Here is an 11,775-nt window from a genome sequence, read left to right as displayed (position 1 = left end):
CTGCTACACAAATGCTTTATTTATTTTCATGTGTAGGTTTAAATGGAAGGGGATGTCTAGCCACTCCCCTTGGAAAAAGACAGCAGTTTCCACATGAAAAATACAGATTAAATACAGAGACAGACGATGGTAAGTGTTCCCTAATACTAGACAGTGCAAAGAAAGTGCCAAAAATGTGGTCTCTTAATGAGTGTGAAGCTAGAAGTGTTGTGTAGTTGCATGTACAACGCACAGTTCATCTGTCAGGGTCAGTGCTGGTCACTCTGAGCGCCACTGTCTGCCAGTCTGCACCACTGTCAATCACTCAGTGTCAGCCAATCAGTGTGTCAGTCAGACCCTCAGCCACTCAGTGTTAGCCCATTGGTGTTTCAGGCCGTCAATCACTTAGTGTCGGCCAATCAGTGCGTCACCCAGACTCTCAATCACTCAGTGTCAGCCAATCGGTGTTTCAAACCTTCATTCAGCTTGTCAATCACTTAATGTCATCACTCACAGCCAGCTAATCACTATTAGACAGTGTGTCACTCAGTCTCAGCATATCCATCAGTGTTTGTCGACACAGTCTCTAACATACCAACCCACGTCGCTCCAGCCTCTCACCTCCAGTCACTTACAGGATAAACCCGCCCACTCTCAGCCTCACTGGGAAACAGTGAAGAACATGAACCCAGCAGCCCGTAAGTTAACAGAGCTGCTGGGCAGTACGTCCAAGCAAACACAAACACAGTCCAACAGAAAACACCATCCTACAGAATTCCCGCAGAAACGTCCGTCAGGATGCCCAGGCCAGCATCCCTGAGGATATCCTGTCCCCATTCCCCAGCGCGCCGTCGGGAATGCTGTCTTGGTCCTGTGGACTGCCGTGTACAGACTCCTCTCACAGCGATCGGATCAGGGTGCCTCTCGCACCTCACCGCACTGCTCTGTCACGAAACCAACCCCCACGAGCAGAACACGGGCTACAGTCTCCCCTGCACCGTATCTCTGGGCTTCTGATATATCTGACACCTTAGAAAGCCCGGAAAAAACATTACAGACGTGCAGCAGAGCCACTAATTCGAGCAAATTCTGAACCTTAAAGCCGAGATTGATACCTGACGTGTGTATGAAAGACTCTTCTCTAAAAGGTAGTTTGTGTAGGAGACTCCACTCTATAGGAGAAATATAGTGTTTATGAAGCTCTTCTCTATAGGGTATTTATAGTGTGTAGGAGACTCTTCTCTATAGGGTATTTATAGTGTGTAGGAGACTCTTCTCTATAGGGTATTTTTAGTGTGTAGGAGACTCTTCTCTATAGGGTATTTATAGTGTGCAGGAGACTCTTCCCTATATGATAAATATAGTGTTTTGGAAACTCTTCTCTATAGGATATTTATAATGTGAGCAGGAGACTTCTTTATTGGGTATTTATAGCGTGTGTAGGATACTCCTCTCTGTAGGGTATTTACTGTATAGTGTGTGTGTAACAGGTTCTCCATACGGTGTTTAGGAGGCTCTTCTCTATAGGGTATTTGTAGTGTGTATAGGATACTTATCTCTGTAGGGTATTTATAGTGTGTGTGTAACAGGCTCTCTATACTGTTTAGTATAGAGTGTATACTCTGTTTAGGCTCTTCTCTAGTGTGTGTATAACAGGCTCTCCATACTGTGTTTAGAAGGCTCTTCTCTATAGGGTATTTGTAGTGTGTATAGGATACTTATCTCTGTAGGGTATTTATAGTGTGTTTACAGCACTCTTCTCTACAGGGTATTTATAGTGTTTAGGAAGCTCTTCTCTACAGGGTATTTATAGTGTGTTGAGGAAGCTCTTCTCTATTGGGTATTTATAGTGTGTCGGAGACTCTTCTCTATAGGGTATTTGTAGTGTGTATAGGATACTTATCTCTGTAGGGTATTTATAGTGTGTTTACAGCACTCTTCTCTACAGGGTGTTTAGGAAGCTCTTCTCTACAGGGTATTTATAGTGTGTGTACGAGACTTTTCTCTTCTCTATAGGATATTTATAGTGTGTTCATGAAGCTCTTCTCTATAGGGTATTTATAGTGTGTCGGAGACTCTTCTCTATAGGGTATTTATAGTGTGTCGGAGACTCTTCTCTATAGGGTATTTATAGTGTGTTGAGGAAGCTCTTCTCTATAGGGTATTTATAGTGTGTTCATGAAGCTCTTCTCTATAGGGTATTTATAGTGTGTTGAGGAAGCTCTTCTCTATAGGGTATTTATAGTGTTTTAAGGAAGCTCTTCCCTACAGGGTATTCATAGTGTGTTCATGAAGCTCTTCTCTATAGGGTATTTATAGTGTGTCGGAGACTCTTCTCTATAGGGTATTTATAGTGTGTTGAGGAAGCTCTTCTCTATAGGGTATTTATAGTGTGTTCATGAAGCTCTTCCCTATAGGGTATTTATAGTGTGTTCATGAAGCTCTTCTCTATAGGGTATTTATAGTGTGTTGAGGAAGCTCTTCTCTATAGGGTATTTATAGTGTGTTCATGAAGCTCTTCTCTATAGGGTATTTATAGTGTGTTGAGGAAGCTCTTCTCTATAGGGTATTTATAGTGTGTTGAGGAAGCTCTTTTCTATAGGGTATTTATAGTGTGTTGAGGAAGCTCTTCTCTATAGGGTATTTATAGTGTGTCGGAGACTCTTCCCTATAGGGTATTTATAGTGTGTTGAGGAAGCTCTTCTCTATAGGGTATTTATAGTGTGTTGAGGAAGCTCTTCTCTATAGGGTATTTATAGTGTGTTCATGAAGCTCTTCTCTATAGGGTATTTATAGTGTGTTGAGGAAGCTCTTCCCTATAGGGTATTTATAGTGTGTTCATGAAGCTCTTCCCTATAGGGTATTTATAGTGTGTTCATGAAGCTCTTCTCTATAGGGTATTTATAGTGTGTCGGAGACTCTTCTCTATAGGGTATTTATAGTGTGTTCATGAAGCTCTTCTCTATAGGGTATTTATAGTGTGTTGAGGAAGCTCTTCCCTATAGGGTATTTATAGTGTGTTCATGAAGCTCTTCCCTATAGGGTATTTATAGTGTGTTCATGAAGCTCTTCTCTATAGGGTATTTATAGTGTGTCGGAGACTCTTCTCTATAGGGTATTTATAGTGTGTTCATGAAGCTCTTCTCTATAGGGTATTTATAGTGTGTCGGAGACTCTTCCCTATAGGGTATTTATAGTGTGTTCATGAAGCTCTTCTCTATAGGGTATTTATAGTGTGTTGAGGAAGCTCTTCCCTATAGGGTATTTATAGTGTGTTCATGAAGCTCTTCTCTATAGGGTATTTATAGTGTGTTGAGGAAGCTCTTCCCTATAGGGTATTTATAGTGTGTTCATGAAGCTCTTCTCTATAGGGTATTTATAGTGTTTTGAGGAAGCTCTTCTCTATAGGGTATTTATAGTGTGTTCATGAAGCTCTTCTCTATAGGGTATTTATAGTGTGTAGGTGGCTCTTCAATAGAGGGTATGTATAAAGGAGCAGTCCTAGGTTGGTATCCCAGTCACTCAGTCTTTCTGTCTGTCCGTCCAGCAGTGACCCTGTTAACCCCATTTCCCTCCAGAATTTCCTCATTAGAGTAACGAGCATTTGGACGCCTTTTTCTCTGTGGTGTTCAGATGCACCTCCCGACCTCCTGCGCCCTGGAAACACAGAGACAATTCTATATTAGACAGGATTATACTGTACTGTACCACAGTCAGTATCAGTCTACAGTACAGGCAGTATCAGTATCAGTCAGTATCAGTGTACAGTACAGGCAGTATCAATCACTATCAGTACAGGCAGTATCTGTGTACAGTACAGACAGTATCAGCCTACAGCACAGTCAGTATCAGTGTACGGAACAGGCAGCATCAGTCAGTATCAGTCTACAGTACAGGAAGTATCAGTATCAGTCAGTATCAGTGTACAGTACAGGCAGTATCAGTATCAATCTGTATCAGTCAGTATCAGTGTACAGTACAGGCAGTATCAGTCTACAGTACAGGCAGTATCAGTATCAATCTGTATCAGTCAGTATCAGTCTACAGTACAGGCAGTATCAGTATCAATCTGTATCAGTCAGTATCAGTGTACAGTACAGGCAGTATCAGTATCAATCTGTATCAGTCAGTATCAGTGTACAGTACAGGCAGTATCAGTCTACAGTACAGGCAGTATCAGTATCAATCTGTATCAGTCAGTATCAGTCTACAGTACAGGCAGTATCAGTATCAATCTGTATCAGTCAGTATCAGTGTACAGTACAGGCAGTATCAGTATCAATCTGTATCAGTCAGTATCAGTGTACAGTACAGGCAGTATCAGTCTACAGTACAGGCAGTATCAGTATCAATCTGTATCAGTCAGTATCAGTCTACAGTACAGGCAGTATCAGTATCAATCTGTATCAGTCAGTATCAGTGTACAGTACAGGCAGTATCAATCTGTATCAGTCAGTATCAGTACAGTGACTACAGTACAGTACAGTATCAATCAGTATCAGTACTGCAGCACAGTCAGTACTCAGGGAGTGTTGCTCCCGGTACTCACTGGTCTCTTCCCGGTCTTCAGCAGGATATCCCCAGCCAGAGCGATGAATGCCTGGAGAGAGCAGGGACAGTGTGAGGGGCAAAGGTCACATCTGGACAGGCGGACAGACAGACGGCTGCCAGCTGGACACTCACCTCCTCCACATTGATGCTGGACTTGGCGCTCGTCTCGAAGAACCGGATTCCGTGATCCTTGGCCAGCTGCAGACACAGCAGTGTTGTTACTGTACTACCGCACAGTCAGACAGACACAGCAGTGTTGTTACTGTACTACCGCACAGTCAGACAGACACAGTAGTGTTGTTACTGTACTACCGCACAGTCAGACAGACACAGCAGTGTTGTTACTGTACTACCGCAGTCAGACAGACAGCAGTGCTGTTACTGTACTACCGCACAGTCAGACAGACACAGCAGTGCTGTTACTGTACTACCGCACAGTCAGACAGACACAGCAGTGCTGTTACTGTACTACCGCACAGTCAGACAGACACAGCAGTGCTGTTACTGTACTACCGCACAGTCAGACAGACACAGCAGTGTTGTTACTGTACTACCGCACAGTCAGACAGACACAGCAGTGTTGTTACTGTACTACCGCACAGTCAGACAGACACAGCAGTGTTGTTACTGTACTACCGCACAGTCAGACAGACACAGCAGTGCTGTTACTGTACTACCGCACAGTCAGACAGACACAGCAGTGTTGTTACTGTACTACCGCACAGTCAGACAGACACAGCAGTGTTGTTACTGTACTACCGCACAGTCAGACACACAGAGCAAAGCCACTGCCGACATGCTGAGCTGTGACTGGACATGGTCTGATAAGTCTCACCTTTTCCCCCGTTTCCTTGGAGACCTTCCTCTTGGCCTCAATGTCACATTTGTTGCCAAGCAACATCCTGCTGACCCCTGCTGAGGCATTCTGGGAATAAAAGACGAGAGTCAAAGCTTGCAGCTTGTTGGCTCACCCTCTCCTCTACCCTTGTATCCCTCTGCCTCTCTCTCCTCTCTCCTCCCATCCCTCTCTCCCTCACCCTCCTCTCTCCTCCCGTCCCTCTCTCCCTCCTCTCTCCTCCTGTCCCTCTCTCCCTCGGCCTCCTCTCTCCTCCTGTCCCTCTCTCTCCTCACCCTCTCTACCCTTGTATCCCTCTGCCTCTCTCTCCTCCTGTCCCTCTCTCTCTCGCCCTCCTCTCCCTCCTCTCTCCTCCTGTCCCACTCTCCCCCTGTCCCTCTCTCTCCCCTCTCTCATCCTATCCCTCTCCTCACCCTCTCCTCCTCTCTCACTCCCTCCTCTCTCACCCTCTCCTCCTGTCTCCCTCTCTCCTCTCTCCTCCTGTCCCACTCTCTCCTCCTGTCTCCCTCTCTCCTCTCTCCTCCTGTCTCCCTCTCTCCTCTCTCCTCCTGTCTCCCTCTCTCCTCTCTCCTCCTGTCTCACTCTCTCCTCCTGTCTCAATCCCTCCTCTCTCCTCCTGTCTCCCTCTCTCCTCCTGTCTCCCTCTCTCCTCTCTCCTCCTGTCTCCCTCTCTCCTCCTGTCTCCCTCTCTCTCACCTCCTTGATGCTCTTCATCCAGTTCTGAATGTTCTCAAAGGACTTCTCGTCCGTGATGTCGTACACCAGGATAATCCCCTGCAACAGCAAGTCACACAGCTCGTCTTCCCTGTCCGAGGGGCCGTGGGTGTGTGTGTGTGTGTGCGTGTGTGTGTGTGTGTGTGTCAGGGTGTCATGTGTGTGTGTGACTCACCATGGCTCCCCTGTAGTAGGCTGTAGTGATGGTTTTGAACCTCTCCTGCCCAGCAGTGTCCCTGCACACAGACACACACACACACACACACACAGAGAGAGACACACAGAGAGAGACACAGTGAGCAGCTGTGCCAGGAGAACCGGGCCTCATCTGGACTGTGGGCCGGCGGCGCCTCACCAGACTTGCAGCTTCACCTTCTTCCCCTGGACCTCCACTGTCTTCACCTTGAAGTCGATCCCTGCAGAGAGAGGAGGGCTGAGAATCTGGGGCGCAGTCCTGACGAACAGAGGGCACCCCGATGTACAGAGAGAGGGGCTGAGTATCTGAGCAGGGCAGCGGGTTCTGGGGTGCAGTCTTGATTAACAGAGGGGACCCCGATGTAAAGAGAGAGGGGCTGAGTAGCTGAGCAGGGCAGCGGGTTCTGGGGCGCAGTCCTGATGAACAGAGGGGACCCCGATGTACAGAGAGAGGGGCTGAGTATCTGAGCAGTGCAGCGGGTTCTGGGGCGCAGTCCTGATGAACAGAGGGGACCCAGATATACAGAGAGAGGGGCTGAGAATCTGAGCAGGGCAGCGGGTTCTAGGGTGCAGTCCTGATGAACAGAGGGGACCCCGATATACAGAGAGAGGGGCTGAGCACAGGGAAGTAGTTCTCCTGACTCACACACACGCTGTCCTGACACACATTCTCTCCGACTCCCTGAAGGCAGCAGCAAGTACTGACATGCCAGCTTTATATACAGTACACACAAACACACAGGAGAGACTGGCAGAGGGAGGGAGAGAGAGCTGCACAACCAGCCACACAAACCTCACACTGACAGTCAGCTCGTCTGCGAGTTTCGGCCTGGCAGTGAAGGCACTGAAGAAGGCACACAGGGCTTTCCACACTGCTAGGAGTCTCTACAACATCACACCTACATGACAGATCTGGCTGCAGATATTTCACAGTGTAATCCAAGCCACTGGTGAAGTGTGGGGTCCAGTCACATGCCAGGATTGCAGACACCCATAGAAACTCTGCACACACAGCCCTGTAACAAATACCCCCATGTGCAGAGACAAACTCCTTACTCTGTGCAGGGCTGAATGAGGCCATTACCCATTACTAATCAATATACAGCAGAGAGCAATCAAGTACTGGGCACTCCTGAGAAACACTGACCAGAGCTCCTTCCAGCACAAGGCCCTGCTGAGCCCAGAGAAGAGCCCCTCAGCCAGCTGGTCCTGAAGCTCACTGACACCAGCCAGCCTCAGCAACACCAGTCACAGTCAAGCAAAATCACAGCACAAGCCTGGGACACACACACACACAACACAACACAAACTGGAATGCTACAGGACCCTAAACAGACAGTACACACAAGCTGAGTATCTGACCAGGGTAAGAGACAGCAAAGAGAAACAGACCTTGATGACCACAGCCTGGTCATAGATATTGGACATTCTGAGAGCCAGAGAGGACAGGCTTAGTGACCACAGCCTGAATATAGATACTGGACACAGACAGACCTGGCTGTCCAGAGAGGACAAGCTCTGCTCCCACTGCCAGCAGGGAGATGTAGAGACAGAGATGCACTTTCTACTGCACTGGGAGAAATACTCTGGGATTAGACAAACAGTCTTCCCCAAAATAACCAACCTAATCCCTGAATTCCCACTCCTGCCAGAATCGGAACGATTTCCAGTCCTACTGGGAGAGGAAACTCAATAGAGCTGCAGCCCAGTGTGTGATCTCCTGTCCCAGCCTGAGGAGCAGTGAGCCTGTCTCTCAATAATGGTTATGTGTTGTATATAAATGTCCAATAACATGTTAGTACTGTAAATGTCTCTAAATTGTGTTAATTGTATATGCTTTGTCAACACTATAATTCACTGTCCATGCCAATAAAGCTCTTTGAGTGTGAATGTTGGGAGTCAGAGAGAGTTAGAGGGAGGGACAGGCAGTGACAGTCACCAGGCGTGTGCGGTAATTATCACACTGTGTGTTATTACTGCAACAGGGGAGAGCCGCAAACTGACAGGACCTGTTGCTGTTCAGCCTGCGGGGAGTGTGGCTGGATCACCAACACCAAGAGCTGTGGTGACGGTTCACCACACTGCACCACAGTCAGCACTGCACCACAGTTCACCACACTATACCACAGTTCACCACACTGTACCACAGTCAGCACTATACCACAGTTCACCACACTGTACCACAGTTCACCACACTGTACCACTGTCAGCACTGCACCACAGTTCACCACACTATACCATAGTTCACCACACTGTACCACAGTTCACCACACTGCACCACTGTCAGCACTGCACCACAGTTCACCACACTGTACCACAGTTCACCACACTGTACCACAGTCAGCACTATACCACAGTTCACCACACTATACCACAGTTCACCACACTGCACCACTGTCAGCACTGCACCACACTGCACCACTGTCAGCACTGCACCACAGTTCACCACACTGTACCACAGTTCACCACACTGTACCACAGTCAGCACTATACCACAGTTCACCACACTGTACCACAGTTCACCACACTGTACCACAGTCAGCACTATACCACAGTTCACCACACTGTACCACAGTTCACCACACTGTACCACTGTCAGCACTGCACCACAGTTCACCACACTATACCACAGTTCACCACACTGTACCACAGTTCACCACACTGCACCACTGTCAGCACTATACCACAGTTCACCACACTGTACCACAGTTCACCACACTGTACCACTGTCAGCACTGCACCACAGTTCACCACACTGTACCACAGTTCACCACACTGTACCACAGTTCACCACATTGCACCAGTCAGCACTATACCACAGTTCACCACACTATACCACAGTCAGCACTGTACCACAGTTCACCACACTGCACCAGTCAGCACTGCACCACAGTTCACCACACTGTACCACAGTTCACCACACTGCACCACTGTCAGCACTGCACCACAGTTCACCACACTGCACCACAGTTTACCACAGAGAATTATAGTATTTCAGTAAATACCATTTAACAGTGTTATAGTATTAAAGTATATACTGTACCACACAGTTTACCTCAGTGAATTATAGTGGATTAAAGTACATACCACGGTGAATCATAGTGGATTACAGTATATACCACACAGTTTACCACAGTGTTATAGCATATTACAGTATATACCACAGTTTATCACAGTGTTATAGTGTACTACAGTATATACTACAGTGTGCTATAGTGTAATTCACTATGTACCATAATTTACCACAGTGAGTTACAGTGTACTATAGTATAATACCACAGTTTACCACAGTGTGCTATAGTATACTACAATATATACCAGATTACCAGTGTATTATAGTGTACTACAGTATATACCACAGTTTACCACAGTGTTTTCCAGTGTACTACAGTATATACCAGTTTACCAGTGTGTTATAGTGTACTATAGTATATACACAGTTTACCACAGTGAGTTATAGTGTACTAATATATCGCAGTTTACCACAGTGTTTTCAAGTGTGTTTACCACGCAGTTTACCACACTGTTATAGTGTACTACAGTAAACAGTATACCAGTTTACCACAGTGTGTTACAGTGTCCTACAGTACATACAGTGCACTGCAGTGAGTTACAGTGTAGTACAGTACATACAGTTTACCACAGTGAGTTATAATAATAATAATTGCTTACAGTTATATAGTGCTTATCTGGACACTCCACTCAAAGCACTTTACAGGTAATGGGGATCCCCTCCACCACCACCAATGTGCAGCATCCACCTGGATGATGTAATGGCAGCCATAGTGCGCCAGAACACTCCCCACACAACAGCTCTCAGTGGGGAGGAGAGCAGAGTGATGGAGCCAGTTCAGAGAGGGGGGGTTATTAGGAGGCCATGATTGGTAAAGGCCAATGGGAAATTTGCCCAGGACACTGGGGTAACACCCCTACTCTTTTTCGAGAGTCACCCTGGGATTTTTAATGACCACAGAGAGTCAGGACCTCGGTTTTACGTCTCATCCGAAGGACAGCGCCTGTTTACAGTATAGTGTCCCCGTCACTATACTGGGGCATTAGGACCCACATGGACCGCAGGGTGAGCGCCCCCACTGGCCCCACTAACACCTCTTCCAGCAGCAACCTTAGTTTTTCCCAGGTGGTCTCCCATCCAGGTACTGACCAGGCTCACACCTGCTGAGCTTCAGTGGGTTCCAGTTGTGAGTTGCAGGGTGAGATGGCTGCTGGGTATAGTGTACTACAGTACATACACAGTTTACCACAGTGAGTTATAGTGTACTACAGTACATACACGGTTTACCACAGTGAGTTAGCGAGTTTGGTCTGTCAGTGTGTGCACTGACCGGGTCTGTTAGGGGACAGGTGCCCTCAGACGCCCTCTCTCTCTCTTCCTTTGACACGGGTTAGACCCGGGTCGACTCCCTCCCTCCCTCTCTTCCTTTGACACGGGTTAGACCCGGGTCGACTCCCTCCCTCCCTCTCTCTCTCTCTCTTCCTTTGACACGGGTTAGACCCGGGTCGACTCCCTCCCTCCCTCCCTCTCTCTCTTCCTTTGACACGGGTTAGACCCGGGTCGACTCCCTCCCTCTCTCTCTCTCTCTCTCTCTCTTCCTTTGACACGGGTTAGACCTCAAAAACGTTTTAACTGGAACCCCCCCAAAGCAGCCCGGGTCCAGGCGAAGGCCCCAGGCGCCCGGAGCCGCGGCCGCTCACCGATGGTGGAGATGTAGGTGGAGTTGAAGTTGTCCTCCGCGAACCGGATGATGAGGCACGTCTTGCCCACCCCGCTGTCGCCGATCAGCAGCAGCTTGAACAGAAAGTCGTACTTCTTAGCCATCTGCCTGTCCCGGGTCGTGGACTCGGACTCGCTCCGCTTCGCCGCTGGCCCGACTCTCTCAGCCTCCCCTCCGCCGGGGTTTGGGGAGAAACAACAAAAAAAAACCCAACAAAACGATTCAAATGACCCCCCAAAAAATCCTCTCCTTTTGCTGTTTCGCTTGCGAGAAAAAAGGAGCCCCACACGCTCGGCAGGTGAGCGCTCCCAGCCGCACGGTCCCAGACGACGACAACCACAACACGGAGGTGGCCCGGATCCGCAAGCCCTGCTCGTCCCAAACTTTCCTTTTCCTCCCCAAGTTCCCGAAGTTACGTAGGAGAGAGAGAAGGAGCGAGCAGGGCAGAGCGGGAGGCGCACAGGAGCAGCGCGGCCGCCAGAGGGCGCTGCGGGAGACTCCGCTCCGGCTCTGTCCCAGCCGGGCCGCAGCAGGAGCGGTACCGGTCGGTAGCGGCGCGCCTAGTTCGCCGCAGTGCTGTAGAGTACATCTATCCGGCTCGGCCCAGCAGGGCTCCGGGGAGGATGCGCGCCGGCTGGACCCCAGGACCTCGGGCTGTTGAGAAGGATGTAGGGGTTTTCAGGGGCTACAACAGGCCTGAGGGAAAGTGTCCAGGGCGTGTCGTGTACAAAAGGGCATCAGAGACAC

The 11,775-nt window shown here is 48.4% G+C and overlaps 1 protein-coding gene across 1 annotated transcript; it reads right to left on the bottom strand.

Moving 5' to 3' along the window:
* Position 1: 1 nt before the first annotated feature.
* rab13 (RAB13, member RAS oncogene family) lies at positions 2–11,497 on the bottom strand. Its single transcript, XM_088621166.1, has 8 exons — positions 11,009–11,497; positions 6,456–6,516; positions 6,276–6,336; positions 6,083–6,160; positions 5,366–5,455; positions 4,663–4,728; positions 4,529–4,579; positions 2–3,636 (listed from the first exon to the last, which is right to left on the bottom strand). Exons 1-8 carry the CDS (start codon positions 11,130–11,132, stop codon positions 3,568–3,570), a joined length of 600 nt encoding a protein of 199 aa, XP_088477292.1. The 5' UTR covers positions 11,133–11,497; the 3' UTR covers positions 2–3,567.
* Positions 11,498–11,775: the final 278 nt, after the last annotated feature.

The sequence above is a fragment of the Lepisosteus platostomus genome, chromosome 26 (genome assembly GCF_059453375.1).
Source record: "Lepisosteus platostomus isolate fLepPlt1 chromosome 26, fLepPlt1.hap1, whole genome shotgun sequence".
Lineage (NCBI taxonomy): Eukaryota > Metazoa > Chordata > Actinopteri > Semionotiformes > Lepisosteidae > Lepisosteus > Lepisosteus platostomus.
This window is presented reverse-complemented; position numbering and strand designations above follow the sequence as displayed.